This window comes from Podarcis bocagei, assembly GCF_964188305.1.
Source record: "Podarcis bocagei genome assembly, chromosome: 2".
Classification (NCBI taxonomy): Eukaryota; Metazoa; Chordata; class Lepidosauria; order Squamata; family Lacertidae; genus Podarcis; species Podarcis bocagei.
In genome coordinates, this window is record NC_138126.1 from 88,949,312 (window position 1) to 88,973,660 (window position 24,349).

At 44.8% G+C, this 24,349-nt stretch overlaps 1 protein-coding gene across 4 annotated transcripts in view; it reads right to left on the bottom strand.

Moving 5' to 3' along the window:
* CACNA1A (calcium voltage-gated channel subunit alpha1 A) overlaps positions 1-24,349 on the bottom strand; it is a 259,869-nt gene that overhangs the window by 158,679 nt on the left and 76,841 nt on the right. For 3 of the 4 annotated variants that reach the window (XM_081181633.1, XM_081181634.1, XM_081181632.1), the window contains exons 4-5: positions 3,159-3,264; positions 1,782-1,921 (exon numbers count right to left, since the gene is read on the bottom strand). In XM_081181633.1, coding sequence (XP_081037759.1) covers positions 1,782-1,921; positions 3,159-3,264 — 246 coding nt within the window. The remainder of the gene's footprint in view (positions 1-1,781; positions 1,922-3,158; positions 3,265-24,349) is intronic. The other variant, XM_081181635.1, reaches the window with a different exon arrangement.

Sequence of the window (24,349 nt, forward strand, 5' to 3'; positions counted from 1 at the left end):
AGGTTGTGAGTTAGTGGCTCAGCTTCATAGATGAGGCAGGATTTGAACCCGGGCTTCTCTTAGTCAAATTCAAAGCTGCCTTGAAACAGAGGCATCAGACAAAGAGAGGAAAAGTTTTCATGCTTTGTTCAAAGATGACAGAAGCCACCAAAGCGGGCAAATAATTGGATTTTATCAGCGCTACAATCCCCCTTCAATCAGTCTCCAAGAAATATAAACCACCGTAACAAGACACCTGTTGAAACTGCAGGAGTAAAGCACATCAGCTTACATACACTGAAGCATCAGAGAAGGGGGGAGAAGCTGCAAGGCATGGCGGAGCAAACCTGCAAATAGCCCAGCACTCTCTCCATGGACTTCTCTCTGCTGACTAGATGCTCTTCTCATATCCAAGAATGCACAACAAATGAGAGCCTCTGTGGGTGTTGTGAACACTCCACCACCAATAAACATCTTTGTTTCGGGAGGAAAAAGCTTTTGTTCCCATCAGAGGAATTGTGAGCAGGTTGGGAAGCAGCAGGGAACAAGCACTGCAAACTAGAAAAGTATGAGAGGACACAGCATCGCAGGCAGGATGTACCTGCTACACAAAAGATCCAGAAATTCATGCTCATGGGCCAGCCTTAAAGCTGTGGTGACCAAAAACATGACGGTGTCCAAAAATTGTGTATCTCTATTAGCCTACACGTCTGCTAACAAGGGAGAACCAGCAGAAGTTAGCAGCAAAGATGAGCAACAGCCCAAACCTTCCATTTGGAATTCTAATGGTGAAGGTATATGCAACATTTGAAGAGCAGTGGTGGTGGGAAGTTTGAAAGCACCCCACAGCATGCAGGACAAATATACCATTTTCGATGATAAGTCAAAATATTTTTATTATTTTTTAAAAAAAATATTCTGCAAATTTTCAGCACGGCAGAGTATGAATTGGTAGGAAATTGCATTGAATAGTGGAAAGGCAGGGGTTATAAATGTGTAGAACCAACAAATAATAAACAAAGGAAATAAAAGCCACCTTCAGAAGGCGCCTATTGGCTAGAACACATTCCTTCCATCTCTACAATAATTGTTTTCAATATGAAATGTCTGCATTTTTTATAAAAAAGAAGAAGAATGATTGTATATCACTACAAGCATATCTATGAGGCTTAGATTCTTTAAGATGCATAACTTGGCTGTAGCATGATTTAGAGAGACAGGATTGATGGCTAAATCAGCATTCAACTTGCATCTCAAAACTGGAATCCAAGCCAGAAGACCTTATGCCAAGCCTTCCCCTGTTCTAACTAGACTTCCCTCTCCTTGCTTGTCAAAGAACAGAATCTGAGAATTCAAACTCCCTTCTTGACTCTTGACACTGCCCAATGTCCGCTAGACAGAAGTGCCTCTACCAGACTGAAATTACAGTGGTGCCTCGCAAGACGAAAATAATCCATTCCATGAGTCTCTTCGTCCAGCGGTTTTTTCGTCTTGCGAAGCAACCCTATTAGCGGCTTAGCGGCTTAGCACTATTAGCGGATTAGCGGCTATTAAAGGCTTAGCGGCTAAAAGGCTATTAGTGGCTTAGCGGCTTAGAAAAAGGGGGGAAAGCGGAAAAAAATCGGAACACTCGCAAGACGTTTTCGTCTTGCGAAGCAAGCCCATAGGGAAATTCATCTTGCGAAGCAGCTCAAAAACGGAAAACCCTTTCGTCTAGCGGGTTTTCCGTCTTGCGAGGCATTCGTCTTGCGGGGCACCACTGTAAACAAGAACTGATAACAATTTAAAAACCAGCTACTTACCCTGTGAGAACCACCACAAAGTCCATCACATTCCAGCCGTTCCTTAGGTAGGAGCCTTTATGGAAAGCAAATCCTAAGGCAATAATTTTAATTCCAGCCTCAAAACAAAATATTCCAATGAAGTATGGTTCTGTGTCATCCTAAGGAGAGATTCACAAGGGAAAATTTTTATATGTTAACTTTTTATTCCACCCTTCCTCCAATTAGCTCAGGGAAACCAATATGGTCCTCTTCCCCATTTTATCATCACTACAATAATGTGAGGCAGAATTGGGTTCAAAGATAAAATGACAAGTTCTGAAGGAGTTACATAGTGAGGAGGGAACTTTGGTCTCTTGGATCTTAATTTAAGGTATATATTCTAGGAACATTTTTCTCTTTCCCAACATATCTATTAATACCAATTATTATTAGAATACAAAAATCATTTGCTGCCTTTTATCAGGGTATCAAATATGAGCCAGGCTACTAAGACCTTATCAATGCATTTGAGGAAAATATGCATAGGATTAGGTATGACACAAACTTTAAATCCAAAGGTGCTAGTGAGCCACCACTCCCAATTTTCATTCAATCACATGCATGAACAATATTTTATGAAAACAAGTCCAGTGAAAGCTGTGTTTGGGTCAATCTGTTAGATTTGGACGGTGTGAGCAATACTGAGAAAGAGAACTCTCAACCCAGAGAAATATCTCCAGTTCCCATGTCAGCTGTTGCGGTAAACAGGAAAAGAAAGAAAATGTATGATCGCTTCTCGGCCTTTTGGCTAAGATCAAGTGAAGAAAATGTATGGGGGCACTATTCTAGGGGCAGAAGTAATGTTAAAGGGAGCACGAGCCTGCTACTGAAAACAGAAATTGAGTGTGGCGCTTCCATCTCTCCCTCTGTGCCCCCTGTGACCTGACCCTATAATGTATGTTTCCCCACTAGCATTCCACATAGAATTGCCAACCGGTTGTTGGGGAGGGGGGTGTCTGCTTGGTTTTCTTACTCTCTTGAATGATACCAGATAAGCAAGGGGCAAGGGCACCCCCCTGACAGTTTTTACATAAATGTTTACATAAATGTTAGGTAAATAGGCAGCACCAAACACCTGGACCCACTAGATGAGGCAGAAACTCCTCCTAGGCCCTGGCTCCACTTCTACATTCCAACCATGCACCAGAATTTCTGAGTTGGCAACCTTAGCTCCACATCACTTGGTAATGCTGGCAGGGAAACGCAAAACGTAACACTGTCAAGGCACAGGTTAAGTTTATTGTGCCTTACGGAAAGGGAGAAGGAACTTGACACAGGACTCTAATTTTTGACATTATTATAATGCTCCGTTAACTCTGCCATAACAATGTTTAAAAGGGAGAGGCTGCTACTCACCAGTCGTTCTGACATTGGCGTCTTGTCTCCATCAGGCAGATGCTGCTCCAGAGCAAGAACAATGCAGTTTGCTATGATGGTTGCTAAAATCATGTATTCAAAAGGAGTGAGGAACAGTTAAGGAAAGTCTTGCATATGGTAGGATCTTCTAGGTTCAGTCAAAACAAAGAGCCCCACTCCTCAAGTAAAAGCGGTCTACCCACCTTGGATCAGATACATATGAAGGATGTTTAGAATGTTCTTTAGCCTGCAATGTGCAGAAGAGAATGGCTTCGAAGTGGAATAAAATCTGTGTTCCAGTCAATGCCATTCTTTGTACTTTCTATGTTTCAAATGAAAACACAAATTTAAGCACTAAGGTCAAAAATATACTTCCTTGAGCCCCTGTCAGGGGGGAAAGTGGGATATAAACAAATAATAAGGTGGTTTGAAATCATTGGATACAACAAAGGACAAATACCGACTAGTCACCAGTGCAATTTTCCTGAGTGCAGCTACAAATCAACATCATCATTTGATTAATGCCAATAGAGATAATTTCTAGAGCACCTCAACTTCCTGGGTAGAGCACAGTGACAATTCTCCACCTTCACCAAAATACAATCAATGCTGTCCTTTCTGAAAATTCTGACATCTACTCCAAAATCCACCAAGGTTTTTCAGTGAATGCCAGTTGCAGGCCGTGCAGAGATTAACACTGCGTATTCACATTAACAGAACAGAGGCCAGAAACAGAGGCTAGAAAAAGAAAGCAGCCCTACAAGTCTGTTCCTTACTATGCCCTGTTTTATCATTTACCCATTACACACAAGCTTCTTCATATAATACTTTATCTTGCAGTAACCTTTTAAACTCCTCCTTTCTTTTGTGTTCAGAACATTAATTTATACCAATATTGAGAGTTGATAGGGATATATTGAATTCTGAATGATAAAAAGCACATTATCTGCAGTAATTTACTCCATGAGTCAAGCAACCATGTGTACAAGTGTAATGGTGTTACGTTTGGATCTAATTCACTTAAATAGGAACAGGAGTGCCTGGCTGTACAATTTCCTTGATGCTCCATCTCCTCGCTCTGTGTGTTTATGAGCATCTATTAAAGAAATGCATAGATATCTCAAAAGTAAGAGCTCCCAATTAAAAGCCATGAAGATAAGAGGGCTTCAGTGACTTGCAGTTGGCTATCCTCACAGTTACATGGAGTGTGAATTTTGCAGTTGTGAGTCTAGATTATTCATACTTGACTTGAACCCTCTTTAAACATCGTTTAGAGGAATATTAGGAGGGTCAGTGACGCTGTCACTGTTTCACAGAGGAGTCAAGCCATTGGCCCTGTGCCATTCAAGAGCTCTGCAGTGAGAGAGCTGGAAACAGGACTTCCAGACTCCTGCTTTTGCTGTGAGTAAAGAGCTCCTGTCTTAGCTTTTGCAGATACAGATCAGGATTTTCTTTAGAGCCAGCTGTGTGCAGATGTTTAATCTGTGCATTTTGAGCTCAATAACAAACAAAATGGAATGAGAAGCATCCATTCATCCTTGGATGAATTCACAGCTCTATTGTGCACTGCCCACTGGGCATGCATCTCTAGTTCACAGGGCTGGCCCAAGATATTTTTCTGACTGAGGTGAGGGATAAGATGCCCACCCTTTCAACAGGTTCCTTCATCACTTGCAGAGAGACAGCATCCTTCATACCACACCTGAGGACAGCAGGATAACTTAGGAGAAACAGGGCAGGTTGCAGGACACATAGCTCTGTCCTCCAATGCCTTGTAGTTGTTCTCCAGCCCCCAACGTGGCTGCTTCACTCTACGTAATAGTAAGACAGACTTTATAGTCTTAGCCAGGACACACTGGTGAACACACAGCAAACATGTCTACCAAGTACACTGGCATCTTCATGCAGGGTTGGGAGAGCCCTGTTTGAAACCCTAGAGAGGCATTGCTGAGTACTGAGTACTGAGCTAAACAGAATAATGGTTTGTCTTGGTATAAGGTGGATTCCTATGTTCCTATGTGGAACATAGTGGCTGGCCTGCAGCTGGAGAACTTCATGCCCTTTTCTTGTGGCCATTTTCATTTCTTCCCCATGCTTGTGGCAATATATTACCTGGAATTTGTTTTTGTTGTGTGCATGGGTTTCCCTGTTCATGTCCATGGTAGTGGAGATTAGCTGGATGGGAAGCAGGTACAATTATGCGGCCTATACCATCTCTCATCCTCCAACAATAGGCTCCTCATTGGCTTACCTGTGTGAAGTGGTTGATTCTTGCACCCACTGTTCCACCTGCTGAGGTGAGGCTCCGTGTGGGAGCTTCAGGGCAGGGAATCTATAGGAAATCTGGAAACACACCTGCCAGGAAGCATCTGGTCATCTTTCTCCATGGAGACCTGATGCTCAGGACCTGACACACAAGCCAAGTCATATAGGAGGTCTTGCATGAACCACTTGAGCCTTTGTGGAGGTGTAATGATGGGAAAGGTAGCTGCACTAAGTGCTAACTGATCACTACCAGCACTGCGCCAAAAGCATCTATTAGGGAAAGCAGGAGAGTCAATTGTTCCACTTGTGTTTCAGACCAAAAGTGATTATTCTTCAGGAGCATGAGCAACTAAATCTCTGGTCATTATGGAATATAAACAGGAAGCACAATAAAAGCTCTTAATAAATGCCTCACCCAAAGAAATCTTTCCCAAATCTGTAAACACACGCACAGCTTATTGTTTGTAATCAGCAGCTACTGAAAAAAATGCTGACTTTGGGCACAAGAGCACAAAGGTGTGGTTCTATTTATGGGTCTTATTTAGTCTTTGACAGGGTAGTATCTTACTGACAGACTTAGAAATGCTTAAATGGATGGTCTCACACATTCTTAAACTGACATTGGCCAACTTAACACTAAACAGTTTGGAATTTAACACAGTTCATTCCCTTCTAGGATTTAAAATACCAGATCTTGGAATTTCGGACAATCCTCTCTTAATTTTTTGCCAAAGGTGTTTTTGAAAGGTTTTCCAAGATGCTGATTAATCTGCATCAAGTGACCAAATTATCATGAATTCCAAAAGAAACGAAAGTTTGAATTATTGGAGGAAGTGGAGGAAAAACCAAAACTGTAAGACCAGCAGTAGTCATTAACAGTTGTCTACAGCTTTACCATCCCTATCAGCCAATCACCCATTCCCACCACCCTTCTGAGTAATACCCCTCCCCACTATATATAAGGGTCTGGTGACTTCTGTTTCAGTGTATCTGAAGAAGTGTGCATGCACACGAAAGCTCATACGAATAACAAACTTAGTTGGTCTCTAAGGTGCTACTGGAAGGAATTTTTAAATTTTGTTTCGACTACGGCAGACCAACACGGCTACCTACCTGTAACTATATCTATTCTAGAAATTGGTGTTAGGCTCTAGGACTTCAGCCTGCCAGATCTAGGTGTAGCTTACACACACACACACTGCTTGGAGAAGAGTGCCTCTGATTATAGGATCATCTAGACCATCCCTATTTTTTATGCAATTCAACCACATACTGGCAAATTCAGGCTGCCTAATTACAGTTGTTTTAAAAAGAAACAGGAAAATATAAAGGAATGTGTGGGCTACCCCTTGATATGATACAACATCATCTAACCTCCCCAGAAACAAATCAGAAAGAATGTTTATTAAATAGCCAGTGCTGCCTAATCTCCCTGCAAATGAGCAAATCAGGATGAATTCTCAACAAGCAGGTCATCCGGAAGCACCCTTTGTATAGAGATCCCAACTTTCAAGAGACACCAGAACCAGCTGCTACACATACAAGGCACAGCTTCCATAGCAAGGGGCTGGAATGCAAACAGATCTGCATGCATCTGAGCCCTTTCTTGAACATATCCCCGTACTTGAGCCAAGAACTGAAACCTCTGCTGATGCTCCGGACAGAGGCTGCCTCCCTCCTCGTTCTCCACTCGGAGTTCAAGCCCCTGCTCTCTGCCCCCCACCATGCTCATTGCTTTGCTCCTGCAAACCAATGCGCCTCCCCCCTCCCCCGCTGGATCACTACGACTCGGCGCTGAAAGGGTCAAAAGGAAAAGAGCTCGCAGCTCGCAGCAGCCAGCGAACGAGCTTGCTTTAAAAAGTGGAGCAGCGGAGGCAGGCGCTGAAACGTGCCGCTGGGACCGGCCCAGTTCTTGGGGTGGGTAGGTGGGCAGGAGGATCTGAGACTGCAGTGCGCGCCGCCTGCCTCGCAGCAGCACATCACCGTCAGCTGCTGAGCCACGGAGCCCGCTGCAGGCCCTTCCTGCCCATTGATTGGCTTGCGCGGAAAGATGCCTGAATCAGCGGATCCGGTGGAGGAGAGAGATGCGGGGGGAGGAGGGAGAGTGAGCCGGGGACGCGAGGGGAAGGCGAGGCGAGAACACCAGCCAGCTCCTTGAGCGGAAAAAGAGGGCAAGGAGGAGGCCTCTCGAAAAAGGCAGCTCAGCTCCACGAGCTCGCAGGCGCGCCAAGCCAGGCTCCGTGGTTTCTGAGTCCCGAGGGCGACTCCATGATCCAGAGCCAGGCTCAAAAAGGGGCGAGGGGGGAGGGGGTGGATAGCTTGGGTTCTTGCCCAAATACACAAGATGCAGTTTCCTTCCTATGGCCATCCAACGACCATATGTTCCAGGTCTGCATTTATAAGATCACCACCACCGCCCCCTCTTTTAAAATTAAGGAATAAATCCCACCCAGTTTTGTACTGATGTTGATGACACACTTGGCTATACAGTGGTACCTCGGGTTAAGTACTTAATTCGTTCCGGAGGTCCGTTCTTAACCTGAAACTGTTCTTAACCTGAAGCACCACTTTAGCTAATGGGGCCTCCTGCTGCTGCTGCGCCGCCGCTGCACGATTTCTGTTCTCATCCTGAAGCAAAGTTCTTAACCCGAAGTAATATTTCTGGGTTAGCGGAGTCTGTAACCTGAAACGTATGTAACCTGAAGCGTATGTAACCCGAGGTACTACTGTACACTGAAATAAAAGGGAGGGAGGAATCCATCCTTTCCTACATTTGGGCATGATCATTCAAGTGTGCTAGGTGGTAACTAATCTGCCCTGGATTTATAGAAAGCCAAGCGATTGCAAACAACAACTACTACTACAGTGGTACTTCGAGTTACAGACGCTTCAGGTTACAGACTCTGCTGACCCAGAAGTAGTACCTCGGGTTAAGAACTTTGCTTCAGGATGAGAACAGAAATCGTGCAGTGGCAGCGGGAGGCCCTATTAGCTAAAGTGGTACCTCAGGTTAAGAACAGTTTCAGGTTAAGAACGGACCTCCAGAACGAATTAAGTTCTAAACCCGAGGTACCACTGTATATTGATACAGGTGCCTACTGAGAAGATCTATTTTTTAAAAAGCAACTATACCAAAAGGAATTATTGTGAAAATAAGAAATATTTAGGTGGGGGTGCCAAATTTTGTCCCTAGCTCAGGGTGCCATATTACCAAAATCCAACCCTGAACTAATTCACATATTATGCTCAACAATAAATTTCGCTTTTATGTCCCCACTCTTTTTTCTTCAGTTCCCTCTTGAAATTCCAGGCATCCTCCTCTGCTTCTCTCACATATTTCTAGTTCTCAAATATGGTAAGTCTGGGGATATTCACATTACTGCTTACTCTGCATCCAGTGCATGCCCAGTGCTCATTTTTGAAGCCACATTCATAAGATGTGAGCCACACTCCATCTCAACCCTGTAGTTTCTTGACAATATATTGCTGTCCCCCCCTTAAACCTGCTTCAATCTGAATAGAGCAGTAGATGAGGAGTAAATGGAAGTGTGAACACAATCTAACAGCTGTTGCAAATGCACAAGTGATAGCATAAAAACAGAGGTTTTCAACCTTTTTGAGTCCAAGGTTCCCTTGACCAACTACATTCTTTCTGTGGCACCCCTGTGGGACTCAGGAGCCCAGATATGTCACCCCTTGCTAGCAGAGCTGGCAGCCCCTCACCCCTCCCTTGTGGAGGGTTCCCTCAGCCTCCTCTTCTCTCCCCTCTCCTTGGGAGTCCTCCAGGCATTGTCACAGCCACCCCTGGTCTCTGAGCCACCTCAGCTCCTGGCAACCAGCACCCCCTGGCCAGCCCTAGAGGTACCATTTGCCTGGGTAGCTTGTAGCCAGGGCTGCTGCAACAAACAGCTGTGCAAGCCTTTGGGGGGCAGAGGAGAGATGGAAGGAAAGAGGGATGGAGGCCAGTGTTGCCCACGGCACCCCTGACCATCATTCAAGGCACCCCAGGGTGCCACGGCACACACTGGCATAAGGAATAAGTTCTAGGTTTGTGCGTTTTGCAGGGGCAAGGAAACCCAAAATGCCATGCACATCAGGTGGCAACATCCACAACCCCTCTCAGATATGAACAGCACTGTGCAAATGCAGCCTGAACTGCAGCTGGGGTGGGGGAAGATCTTGCTGCATTTCAAGCCACTAATGTGAACAGAAATTATGCCTGGGCTGTTCACTTCAGAGTCTCGGGAGGGGGGGAGGCTCACACAACTGAATGTTTCACCACACAAAACTGTGTCTTCCCCATGGAAAACTAGCAGGTCAGGACACTGACAAAAGCATCTTTTGTTTCTAAGTGTGTGATTTAGAAAGGGTTCTCCAAAAGTGAGAAGGCAATGGGCCATTGCCACTCTTCCCTTCCCCAGGATCTGATGCCAATAAATGATTACTTCCCGCTCCCTTGCCAAACTGGGTACAGAACTCCGGAGCCTTTTCCTTCAAGCTCTGAAACTCTGTGTATAAACAATCCTGCATTTTGCAAAAACAACCACCACCCTTAGCTTCCTCAGTCACTTCAACCAGCCATCTTTATACAATGATTATCATCCGAAACACCCACACCTACACATAAACACATGAAGTAAACTATCTGTACCTAACCTTTTGACACAAAGGGATTAATTTTATTTGAATTATGACAGAGAAATAACCAGGACGTCCATCTTGGAGGAACACTAGGCCTGAATCCTTTACACATCATGTTTCTAGGTATATGTCTAATATGGAAATCTTTAATGCAGCAAACTTGTGCTTGCAAATATGAATATAACAGTGGCACACTTGCCACGGAGCCACAACCGCATGCTGTTGAGGCAAACCAGTTTTTGTCTTTTGTGTGTAAAAGTGCCCTAGGAATAAAAGATAGCCTCTGAATCAACCATCCAATCTATGGACACAGATAAACTAGCTTTGGTAGAGGACATTATCTAGAAACCATCAGCATAGGTAGTGCCGTCTCTGTGGCCTATTAATTGACGCCGGCACATGGTTTTACCATGCCATGGCAGACTTGCTTTTTAGCAATTCTCCCCTCCCCTCCCCCCCACACATTTATGTTTCAACACTAAACTACTAAATTGGGTGTGCAAGAAACTGTAGAGCAGGCCTGCCCTAACTGGATTACAATAGAGAGTTTTTGTGCCCAGGTCCAGAAGGCAGCAAGGCTGTTCATTAGAGCAGGGTGGGACCAATTCATAAAAAACCTGCTTCTTTCTCTTTCTACTTGTGGAGGAAAAAACCCATTCCTGGCCAAGCAGGAAAAGAAAGGAAAGGAAGCAATAGCAGCCTAGTCTCTGTTCCCACAGGCAGCAGAGTCGAGAAATGGCTGTGTAGCAAGGGCAGTTGCTTGGTGCCGAACCTATTTTCAGCACGCTGGCCAGCTCCTCACCAAGGCAGTCACCTCCGCTCAAACTGCGACCTTGCAAGAAAGAGTTTGCATGGTCTCTCTTAGCTTTGCATGGGAGCGTTTGTAGGCTAAACCACCAGGATGACACTTGACTCTGGGCTGGGAGCTACACCGCAGAAAAAGAGCCTCAGTTACAGCTAGAGAAAAAATGGCCGGGCATAAGACAGATCCGAGGACCCATGTTGGTGAGCAGATATATAAGGACCCCTCCTCACAATGAACCCCCCCCCCCTATGGGTTAAAAGTCTGCAAATAGGCCCCTGTCTTGTTTGCATGTTGCAATTTGCAACAAACTATTGCAGCACACAAATGGCAAACATTTTGATTTAATTTAAAACCATTGGGAAGTTATTATTAATCATTTATATAGCTCTTTTAGCGAACAATGCTTTGGTCTTATCTGATTCATCTCCGCAACAACCCTGTGAAGCTGGCTACTGCTATTCTCATTTTACAAATGCTGGACGGAAGTAGTATGATAACATTTAAACACAAATCAAGCCATATTGATCTGTGATTTGAATCCATACCTCCCACGTACAAGTTTTTTTTTAAAATACAATTTACTAGGTCAGGCTGACTGCATCTCTGTGCTGATGGATGGAGTGCTAAGCGTATGAGCTGTCAACTATGAAGTTCTTAGCTCAAATCTCACTGCAGCCATAAATTCACAAAGGGGCTGCAGGCAAGAGGCTATTATGTATGCCTCCTCCAGCATACATAATAACATTGGCCTACCTTACTGAGTTGTTGTAAGGAGTACTAAAATACTGCATGTGAACTCTGAGCCCACTCAATGGATAAATAAATGTTAATTATATAATTACAGCAATTATATAAATTATATAATTACAGCAATCCAATGGCATTCAGTGGTGTGTGCACAACTAGGAAACTAAAGAGGGTAGAACCCTGGATACACTTTTAAAGAACAAGCTTAAGAATGCCAGCATGTCATTCTAATACACATGTGTACTATATGCGAAGGTACCATTACCCCATACTTCCCAGCTGGAACTGTAATGGAATTTCTGCAGCTGTGAATTCCCTAGATACATAGCAACAAATGCAAATGGCACCACTGAGCAAAGAACCTGCACATTTCTGTTGTTACATTAGACAGAAGATCACACATTCTTTCTGTGAGGCTCTCACGCAATTGCAAAGCACAAGATCACAATATTAGAGCTAATTCACATATCCCTTTGTTCTAGATTTGAAATCAACTCATGGCTTTGCATATTCAGAAAAAGAAAGGGAAACCCTGCAAAATGCCGGAGAAATCCCACCCAGGAGTGCATCAATGTACTGTAGAATACACATGATGATCTATGTGTTAACACTTCACATCCCCGCCCCCAAGACTTCTGCTTCTGCAAATCGTCAGTGGCAAAGTACCATGTAAATTGGCCCACAGTTTGAGTTGCAACAGATTCCATGCATATACATCATCATTACCTAAGTTAAGTTCCCCTAAGACCAGTAAAACAAAACAAATTCCAAAAAGATGCTCAAGCAGCAGGAACAAAAGCTAATTCAACAATATTCAGTTCACTGGGAGGAAGAGATCGAAGTTAGCAGCAAGTTGTACTGTTGCAGATGCTGGCACAGAATAATTTTATTATCACCAGTCTGACAAGATACCTTAGAAATCTGCCCTTCCCATATAATGGGCAACACTTGTATATCATTCTTGGCATGCCAATATAGCTATTATTCAGACTGAAATTAGACTCTCTTCCTGTGTATGCCCTGTAGCTCTGCAGCCTGGCTATTTAACCCTTTGAGGCACTTAACGTTATAGTCACTTTGCTGAGGCACCCCATTCCCCTTTCTCAAAGCCCCAATTATCTTTCATCCCTGGCAGAGTAGTGGGAACATTCACCCCGCCTGTAAGTTTTATCATTTAAAAAATAAACTCCAATATTTTATGTCTCCAGCAAGGAGAAGCTTTTCCTTTTGCAAACTGTATCGATTTAATCCTAGAGGCAACTGGCAGCAGTCCCAGGAGCTTAATCAATATAGCAAGACCCTACAGCATCTCGCTGCAAAACAGCTCCCTCTCCCTCTCTCCTTCTCCCCCCTCCCCTCGCTCTGAAATGCTGCTCAGTCTGAGCCCATGTCTTTAAAAGACTGTGGAAAAGAGGGTCACATTGTTACATGAGCAAATAGGCTCTGAATCCCAGTTGGCACAAACCAAGTGGCACAAGGAAGATCATAGAATCATAGAGTTGGAATAGACCACAAGGGCCATCGAGTCCAACCCCCTGCCAAGCAGGAAACACCATCAGAGCACTCCTGACATATGGTTGTCAAGCCTCTGCTTAAAGACCTCCAAAGAAGGAGACTCCACCACAAGAAGGAGATGCTGAAGGCGAATCTGACAAATTCATGGAGATATGTCTATCAGTGGCTATTAGCCATGATGTCTAAAAAGAGCCTCCACATTCAGAAGCAGCAGATCTGCAAACACTACATGCTGTCGGGCAATGGGTGGGACACAATGCTTGTTTGGGCAGTGATGGAAACAGAATGCTGGATTACTTATGACATGGGCCTTTAGTTTGATCCAGCAAGTCAACTCCTACACTATTATTATTTCTTTATTTTTAGAGCACCCTTCATTAAAAACCACAGGGCAGTTTACAATACACATAACATTAAAACATGAAACACAACCTCAATGCATCAGTAAACTACAACCATATTAAAGGCAAAGCATGATTTGGTTCAAAAATCACAACGCAGCTGCATTTAGGGCACAGTCTAAGGTGCAGACCAACATATTCAGTTACAAATAAATAAATAAATTATAGACTGCTCCACATATAAAATATCAGGACGGTGTATAACGAAATTTGCAAAAAGCATAAAATATCACAAAAACAATGCATACCAGTATGTTCCAACGTGAAGAGACACATTTTTAACTGCTGATGGGAGCTCAGAATGAAAAGTGCCAAGAGGAGCTCAAGGGTTAGGGGGACTCCTGAGGTGTGGTGCCCTGTCCTGAGACATAGGTGGGACCATGAGCAGCGTCTCCTCTGCAGATCTCAAAGCCCAGGACAAAAGATGATACACTGAGAGGTGATCCTTCAAGCCACTGGAATTCAATCTTTCTCTTTTGTTAGGGCTTACACACCAACATCAAAACCTTGAACCGAGCCTGGAAGCACATAGACAGCCAGTTCAAAACTCAGGCACATCTCATCCTCTGTGGGATTTGGATGAGTTTCAAAAAATGGGGAACAAGAAGCCAGAAATGGGAATACATTATTTATCACTGGCATGCTTGGGCCGCAGACTCCACGTAAAACATAAAATGAGGATTAAATCAGCTACCACTGAAATGGGCAGCAGGCTCCTAGGACGCAGCTTAATTCATACGTGTATATTTCTACCCCACTGAAATGAGGCTTTAAAGAAGCATTCTGTTGCAGCCAACATAACAGGTTCCAAAGTGGACTTGGTTGTGGAGTGTGTGTGCTACCCACAAAAGTTTATCTGGTTAGCAAAAGTGCTCACAGGACCCAAGACATTTTTGTCACCTGCTCTACACAAAAGTATGGGGAGTAGGAATACCAGTAGCTGTTGGAGAAGTAATTCAGAGGAAGCATCATTCAGTTCAGACTGCCTTTAAAACCCAAGGTTGCTGGAAGCTGGAAAAGAAACCACAGACAATGGGATATTCCATTACTGCGGTTTCATAATAGACTTCCTCTGTAGAATGTATTGTTATTACTGCTGGTAGACCAATGATTATTTGTCCCGCTCTGGAGCAATGTTGGGGTATAAGTCTGACTAAAGCCAAGTGAGTTTCAAAACATGGACCTTCACACTAACCACAAGCCTGTTTCCCATCTGAAGCCTCAACTAATAGTTCTTTGCTACTGTCTGCCCTCTTTCCCCCTCCCACCATTCGCAGAGGAAAGCAGAGAGCTCAAATGTGCAGTGCTAGTGCCACATCTTCCCTTTTCCTCTCTCTGCTCAGATCCTGCTGAAATGGAAGTTTTAGGCCCCCTGACAGCAATTGGGCAGGGGTTCAGTTTCCTGCACAAGAACCGCTTTCAGGGAGGGACAGCAGCCAAGAATGTGGTGGTTCTGTGATCTGCACTAGAGGCTTCAGAAACAGGAGCACTTTTTAGGGGCTATCTGTTTCCATAAACCCTACACATGTGTATGTCAACCTTCCTAAAAGGGCAGAGCAGCCCTACTGACTTTTAGAAAAGAAAGAATCCACATCTTGATCACATGGAAGCCAGACAATCTGGCTATAGCACTGTCCATGCCAACCTTGCTTTTCAAGCAATGGGGCTTAGCACCATCTTATCCAGACCAGACCACACACCCTCTTTTTAGTCATTTCCACCCCATCATTTGAGGGCAAGCCCTCAGAAGATGGCTTGCAATAAAAATACTAAAAGCAACGCAACATTAGAATAAATAACATGCAGTAAAAACAGCATCAGATAAAATTATATACAGGCCCCAGCCATAAAATCAATAAAAGCTCAAGTACCAACACAGCCTAGGAGTTTCACCACACCACATGCCTCTGATTTCCCCCAAAACAAAAACAAACCCCCAGGGCTGCTGCTTTCCCCATCTATTCAGTCCACACTCCCTCCCTTTACTTCTCAACATCAGAGGCAGATCTCAGCAGTCCTTACTTGAGGCAGAATATGGCTTAGTTGCTTATGAGGCTACCCTTACAAAATGGAAAACACCAGTTCTGCAAAGTGACTAGGCTTTGCCACAGGCTTTTAGGCAGATACTGAGTAAAAAGAAAGCAGCACTTCTGGTTTCCTCCACCCATCATAACCTTCCACAGCAATGGAAGCCCTACTCACTCTGAAGCTAGGAAGTTTGGCAGTGGGAAAGATGGGGCGAGTGGGTATGGGTAAAGCAATTGGGAAACAAATTGCTCAACCCCTGCAACCCAGCACATGCTCAGTCTCTTAGCATGCAGTGGCTCCCAAAGCTCAGGTGGTGAGCAGGTCACTTAAGATCGAGATGCTGGCAGTAATGCCCACAACTTAACAGTAATGCCTCTAAAACCCTTTTCCTAATCCCTATATGTGAGGCGTGGCTCTACTGTGGCACAGCATACCTTCCCTGGGACTGTTTATCACAAGCCTGTTCACAACTGGGACACTTTTGCACACACATATGAAGAGAACCACCCAAAAAGTAATTTCTTGCTTCACTCTGATCCTGCAGTTTTGAGCCTTTCTGGCCAAGCAAAACCAGAGGGGCAGCCAGCTCTCCACACACATTATTCAGCACATGAGCAAGCAGGATTGGGAACATGGCAGACAGGCTGTTCCAGCCAAGGCATTACTGCAATTGTATGGCTCCGGGCAGAAGGCTGGCTCAGCAATGATTACAGCAGCGCAGCTCCAAACAGCAGAGCACTTGTCAGAAGAAAGCGGAATGATACTCTCCGAGCCCCCTGGAGTCCCTGCTTCCCAGATTCAGCATGGGGTGCTCTAAACAACCACCTTCATGTTACACCTTGGTTTTTCTGTCTCGTGGCCCTCTTCTTCCATATTCTCTAGCTGCCCCTCTCAGGATAAGAAAGGACAGCAGCTGCTTTCTTATGCCACATTGCTGTTAAAATCCAGCATATCCTTAAGGGATGCTGAAGAATGATTTTTGGTCACAAGTGGTGCCACCTGTGACCATTTTGAATGTTGAGTTGAAAGTGGAAGAGAAACATTTAAAAGGCTTGTCCCATGTTAAGTTTTACGTTAAAAGCTCAGATGCAGGAAATGCAAAAGTCAAGTTAAACTACACTTTTGAAAACAACCAAGGCACCCTGAGTGCAAGAGAAAACACTAGGGTCAGGGCATCAGTTCTTGTGTCCAGAGGGAAGAAAGCTTCACGTTGCATTGTGCTATTCTGGGACTGTAAAGCTTGGGTTTTTCATCCCAACACCCTTAGCCATTACCTGCTATCATCTTGCATGTCATCTTTGAAACCTGCAAGCAGGTCTGATCCCATTTCATGTGCAACAAAGAGAGATATGCAGAGCAGTAATATAGGTTGTCCTTTCTTGAGAAATGTGAAAGATTCTCAACAGAAAATAGCCCTGAACATGACTGAACCACAGGTTGCGCTGGGTCCCAAGAGGCACAGAAGGAACCCAGGATAGAGGACATTTCTCTTTCTCTCTTTTCTCTCTCGCTCTGTTTGTCTCTCTCTCTCTATCCAGGAAATACTTTGAGAGGATTGACACTACATCTCACAGCCTGTAGAGGACATGGGCCCATGAGGACAGAGAGGTAACAGCTGGCTCATGTAGTAAAATGGCTCATTTCCCCAGAGGAGGAGATGGGAATGGAAAAGAAGACAAATGTGGGGGAATAGAAGAAGAGGAGGAGAAAAAAGGGAAATAAGAACTGATCTACGAAGAGAAAGATGGGTGAAAGATGGCAGAGGAAACCACAAAGAGAAGGGAAGCTTAGCTGAGGAAGCAGCTCCTGCTGTTCACGCGTGCCACCTACAAGTCTCTCCTCCTCTCATTAATTTCACCATCACATGAGCTGCAGCCTAGATTCCTCCATGATGAAATATTCAGCTCAGAGGAGTCCAACTGAGATCAAAGCTCCTCGTTTACAGCATGACCCTGGGGAGAGCTACACAGTCACTGCCGCTGGGATTAACCAGAGGCCATGCACTGCTGCAGTGTTGTGACAAGAAACCCACTGTGCTCTGCCACTAAAAGATTGGGGGTGGGGGAAGAGAAGCATTAGGCCTCGTTTTCCTCAGTCTCACTGTTCACAAGGACCAGGGTTGTGATAAGGGGGATGGAAGCAAAGCTCTGGTAAGATGTCTAAAGGCACTATTCAGGCAGGGACAGAAAGAGCTAAGGCCAACTCATGGAGGAAGGAGGGTTGTTGAGTCCAGGAGGCTGAAGAAGAATGTGGATAGGTACAAGAAGCTCAGAAGTAAAAGACAAGAAATAAAAACAGACTGGCACAGAGGTTATACCCAGTTAAGCTTCTAAGTTTCCCCACAACCAATCTGGTAGCTGAGCAACCTGTGACCCAGTGGCCTCTTAAATATTCTTACATAACCCTTAAGCCTAGATATACAGAAGTCTCTTTCATCGAAGAACAGAAACCTGGTTTAAACCACTGTGGACAACAGGGTTCATGTATACAGAAGGATAACCTTTTAAGGTAGGCCACCTAGTTCCAATTCCTTTGAGTTAGCTGGGTACAACCTCCTCCAGTGCACACAGAAACATAAATCCCTGGGGATCTTAAAGTCAAAGCCCATGAACCTCACATCCTGTACTACTATTAGCATTTGCAGGCAGAGCAATCTGCTGGCCTAAACTTTTGAAGCACCACTACTGCAGATGGCCAGAGGCTGTGCTGTAGCATTAGGACCCAGCAGCACCAGGTGACTTGAGAAGCCATGGGGAGTCCCATCTGAGTTTATATGACTGCTGCCTCCAGCCTGAACAACTTGTTGATCAGCACACAACTGCAATGCTGCAGACTGCCCTACTTAAGCCTTCATCTTGGTCAGCTATCACTGACCAGGAGAATTCTGTTTCGTAACTGTATGTTAAACTGGTTGGTGCTGCAAATTGTAACAACAGAACAGTTGCCCATCCACCAAGAGCTAGTGGAGGGGCAGGGGTAACATGATTTTTAAAAAATCCCCAAGATCTCTTCTAGGTTTCTCCTCTTGATAGGAAGTTTCCATTTCCTCTATAGGTCTTAGAAATGACCAACTAATTACTACATTTTCCTTGTTTCAAATTACTTGCTTTTAATGCCCTATTAATGCCATCTTGGTTCTACTCTACATTTTTAATAGAGCTTTTAAAGGGGGGGTGTCTTTTATTGTACAATTGTGTAAAATGTACCTGATGCCCCTTATTCTAAAATTCACATGGAACAGAACTCTTTCTAGCAAATCCCTTAATGTTTGCCCAATAACTCTTGAAAAAGAGGTGTATCCCAGTTTCTGAAAATTGGGGGGGACACCCCATCCCTTCTTGACCACTGAAAACTGAGTCAAAATTAATTTATATTATGTAAGGTAATGATTAAAAAAATCCATTTGAATCTGCAGAAATATTGGGGTGGCGTTGATCTGATTTCCCAAGTGTTAATTAATTAACTATTCCTTTTTCTCCTAAGCAGCTGGCATGTGGCGCCAGGGGATCAGATGCCACTTCCTGCATTCATGTTTTCCTAATCAATGACCAGCTCCCCACCCCCAATCCAGCCACCAAATCTTCTCCATTTAGGAAAAACAGCCAATGCAGAAACATTTAGGCTTATGTGTGTGCACATGCTGCTATCTATTTTTCATCCCTGGCGACATTCAATGGAATGTTTGTTGCAAGATCCTTTCCTAGTTAGAATAGGGCAAAAACAAATTCTTTGCACTGAATGACAGGGTGGCCAGGGTGATAAATTGAATGCTATGCAAGGCTGTTACATCCCATAGTTTCTGAGGAATATTTTCTGCCATCTCCTTCTGAACTTCCTTTGGCTCTGTGTAAGGAGGCCAGTTTTAAAGCTCTCCATCACCCTGGCCCAGAGCATATTTCTTCCTTCTTGCCACTTCATCCTCCTTTTGCTCTCTCTGCTCTGTGCAACAAGCTCATCTGCTTTAGTTCTCTTTGTGTTCTTTTTTCACAGCCATCTTTTTATGCCACTACAGCACTGCTTCCTAAGCTTGGCACAGATGCTTCACTGCTATTCATCAAGCAAATCGCCTCTCCAGCAGGCAAAACAAATCTTTTCTCAAAACCTCTATCTTCCTGGCCTACCAAAAGCCAAAGAGTTCCATGGAATTGCCTGCCTCCCAGTAGCCCACACCTTCCCCCACACAGCCCAGCTGCCTTTCTTTCCTCGCCTAGGTACCAAGACCACTCAGCAGGGAGCAGGTCTCATCTGCAGCGCTCAGAGAATGCACATAATACTTGGAACCATCAGGACACAAAGATTCCCTAGAGATCATCTGGCTCACAGAGTCCAGGTAACGTAACAAGATTATTTATTCCTAAACAGTATTTTAAAATCCAAAACAAACCCAGCCGACTGTGGTTTATAAAAGCCTGCAAAGTTGGATAAGCAACTGTTACTAATGGATGCTGAAAATCAACAGCAAAAACCAGAACAAACGATCAGATTCTGGTTGCCTTTATTTTTTACAAATGAATTTCAGTGGTGAGTTTGTCATATTCCTGTCTTTCTGAGGTTACTGTAGCAGGATGGGAGCCACTCCATTGTGTTCTCCTTTTATAAGCTAATTTGGTAACAGTGAAAGCATGGCCACAGGGAAGAAGCCCATAAGCAAAGAAAAGCAACACTGGTGTGGGAAGGACTCATGTTTAATCTAGATCAGTGATGGCCAAACTTGGCCCTCCAGCTGTTCCGGGACTACAACTCCCATCATCCCTAGCTAACAGGACCAGTCATCAGGGATGATGGGAATTGTAGTCCCAAAACAGCTGGAGGGCCAAGTTTGGCCATCACTGATCTAGATCTTCCAACGTGACTAGAATAGCACAGCAGGGACACCACTGAAATGACTGGCTCCCATGCAGCAAAGGCAAGGTGAAAGAAAAGACCCCTGTGAGGAGCAAATCTCAGGAAACCTGGATTCCAAGCCACCACATTCCCCACTCTCTACTCCTAGATCTTGCTCTCATCCCAGAGCTGACAAGCACTGACTTCAAGAATCCCAATTCTCATTTGCTCTAGCGCATGCCTCCAGTTTCAAAACCAGATTTAAAAGGATCCTCTCTTAGCTTACTTTTTCTAGCCAGGCCTTCTCATCTACAAAATCTGACAAGAACATAAACTGCATGTTCTGGTTCCATCTTAAAAGCTAAACGCTTCATTCTGTTCTTGCAACAGAGCTATTAGTTCCCCAGTCCCCTTTCCCCTTTTATCTACTTCCACCTCTCTTCTTACAAGGGGTTGGTCTAGATGATCCTCATGGTCCCTTCCAATTCTACATTTCTATGAATCTATTATTCTTTCACAGGATGATAGGTATTCAGAAATAGGCTTATTATGGCATTAGCAACTGCGGGGGGGGGGGGAGCCACTTCCAAATGATTCTCCCCCTCTGAAAAGCAGAACCCTCCCTGAGCCTACCAGTTAAGGCCTTGTTCTGGGGAAAGCAGTAGAAATAATAGGGGAAATAATCATGGCCCTCCCAGATAAAATAGATAGCTTCCTGCAGGAACTGGATTGTACAGCAGTTCCAGCAGTCATTGTGCTTACAAACACTGGGCTTGTGTGCCAAGGCCCCATGACCCGCAGTTCCCTAGTGGCTAATAAACACACGGACACAAGTATTTAGGTTTATGGGTTCAAATAGGCCACAACTTTATTGGTTACAGATGTGAGCGGTTTTGCTTAGGAATTGGGTGAAGCCGACCCATCTGCAGGGAGTGTCTGCAGGGAGTCCATCTAAGGGTAAAACCATAGGGGGAGCCCTATGACTTACATCAAATAGGGGCACCTCGAAGGGTCCCCGTTAGGGTCATGGCATGGCCCTAGCCCACGTCCGGGCATTGGACAGGATCCACACCCCTAGATCCCTTTAACAGGATACCCTTAATGAGGAGGGGCAGGCGGGGGCTACAACCTCCCTTCCATCCAAACAAAGGCTTACCCAATGCCTCACCTTACAAAGTTGTGACGATTGCAACAAGGTAGGTGAAAACCAAATGGCTGGTGCCAATCTGCCAAGCGGAAAAAAATCCTACTCAGCCCCAACCATCTGGCAGCTGACATTTGTCCAAAGCAAGGTCGTGTCAGAGCAAAGCATGAAAAGAGGGCGGGTGGGTTGGGAGATCTGGCAAAAAGGCGAGAAAGAAGCCCCCCCCCCAGCCATGCCGTGGTTACATTTCCCGTGGCTATGCCCCCTACCAGCAGGGCCACACTGGGCATGGCTCTGCCCAGCACTGATGACACGGCTGAGACGGCATGAGGGGGATGTCAACTCCCTGCCCCCACACCGGATCACTGAAGGGGTCCAGATGGCTGGCCACAACACCGCCCACCGAAAAGGTTGAGTGGACTTGTCTGAAGGAACTGTTTGTTTTCTCTAGCAAACATACAAACACACACATATTGTGTGCAGGTGAATGCTAAGATCTGTGGCAGGAGACGGACAGCAACCAGAGGATTACATGAGATGGAGCCAGCTTGTTACTTGCAAGAACTGAAGAGGGGAGGACGAAGAATGTGGCAACTGCTCATCTGAGAAGCAGCAGGGTCAGGGAGTGCCGGCTCTCATTTACAGTGGAAAAATCCTTCCCTTACCTACACACAAAATATGAGATGTAAATCTAGGGAGTCCTCATTATTTGTTAATGTCCCCAGGTAAAAAGGCCCAAGGCACAATGTTAGCTGATTTAGAAGAAATTACTGTGACTGGTTCTCGTTATTTCCTGTCCATCCTGCAGCCACTTTTGGCACGCACCAGTTATTGGCAAAGCAGCAGCTTCACAGACCTCACTTCAGGGAACCCTGGGCCTGGGATCCACCTCACTGCACCTATGCCCAGGAATGACTCATGCATTGTTAACAATATTGTCTCTTCCCAGCACCTGCATTTGTCATTAGTTTTGAGGGGACACTGGGCAAACTGTCGTAGATGATGTGGTGACTCTCAAAAGAGCTTTTATTGATGGAATATTGAAGCACCCACATGGAGGAAGGAACTAGACTTCAGCCATACAGTGAAGAGAGCAAAAAGAAAGAACTAGCTGACTCCCACAATTTCACAACTGACACAAACCCACAGGGCATGAGTAGTCAGTATCCTAATACACAGCCTTCTTATTTGTATCTCAGGCTTAAAGTGGGAAGTGCAAAAGCAGAAGTCTAGCTACTGAGTTCATTTAATCTTAATAATGTAGATAACTGTACTTTTTACTCCTTACAGAACTTAAAAGAAACACACACACCCCTCAAAAAACTACCTGTCCTCCAACCAGAAAAGAGATACCAAAGGGATGTTGTTTTGAATGGTTTGCTCACATGGGATTCAACAAAACCCTAACAGGAGAGAGTCTGTGGGCACAGGCGGAATTTTTACTAAGGGACCAGCTACATGGGGATCAAAATAGGTGATGGATAGACTTGCTCATTCAGTGTCTTCTTGCCCACAAGGCAGCACAAACGAGAACAGCTTAAGTAGTGACACTATAGTGACACTATTACATCCTATGCATCTCTATATTGTTGGAATGGATAATATGCCTATGTCTGAAGACCTATCATCTTACAACAAAATGTATGATGAAGAACTTGCTGTTCAACAGTGGTGGCCCGCTGGAATGTGGAGTTAACCAAGGCTATTGACTGTCTGGCTCCAAAGCGCACTGTCCAATTGCATGGAACCCAGACAGCCCCGTGGTTTCCCCCGGAGCTGAGGGTGATGAAACAATCGTTGAGACGGCTAGAGCGCCAGTGGCAGACCTGGAAACTACAACTAATCCAGAATGCAGCAGCTAGACTGGTGACTGGGAGTGGCCGCCGGGACCATATAACACCGGTCCTGAGAGATCTGCATTGGCTCCCAGTACGTTTCTGAGCACAATTCAAAGTGTTGGTGCTGACCTTTAAAGCCCCAAACAGCCTCCGTCCTGTATACCTGAAGGAGCGTCTCCAACCCCATTGTTCAGCCCAGACACTGAGATCCAGCGCCGAGGGCCTTCTGACGGTTCCCTCAATGCGAGAAGTGAGGTTACAGGGAACCAGACAGAGGGCCTTCTTGGTAGTGGCGCCCGCCCTGTGGAGCGCCCTCCCACCAGATGCCAAGGAAATAAGCAGCTATCCTATTTTTAAAATACATCTGAAGGCAGCCCTGTTTAGGGAAATTTTTAATATTTAATGCTGTATTGTTTTTAACACTCGATTGGGAGCCGCCCAGAGTGGCTGGGGAAACTCAGCCAGATGGGCAGGGTATAAATAATAAATTATATTATTATTATTATTATTATTATTATTATTATTATTATTATTATTATTATAGCAGTCTCCCTCTGGAGGTTGTGGACTCTCCTTCATTGGAGGTTTTTAAGCAGAGGTTGGATGGCCATCTGTCGTGGATGCTTTAATTGATATTTCTGCATTGCAAGGGGTTGGACTAGATAACCCTATGGGTCCCTTCCAACTCTACACTGCTTTGATTCTAAGATTCTAGAACTTTTACATCTCCCCTACCCAGAATATGCTTCAGCTGCCTAATGAGTCAGGAGTGCAGAGGAACAGGAAGTGGATACAAGTGCACTTCCTTTTCTCTCCACAACAGTGTTCTCTCTGAGGCTCCTCTAAGAATCACAGACTGCACAAGGATAGAGAAGAAATGTGTAAGAGCACCACATCAATTCTACAAAGCCAACCCTGCATTTTGTGGTAAAACTTGCAATGCCCATTTTGAGGGGGGGGGGACACACACAAAGCATGCAGAA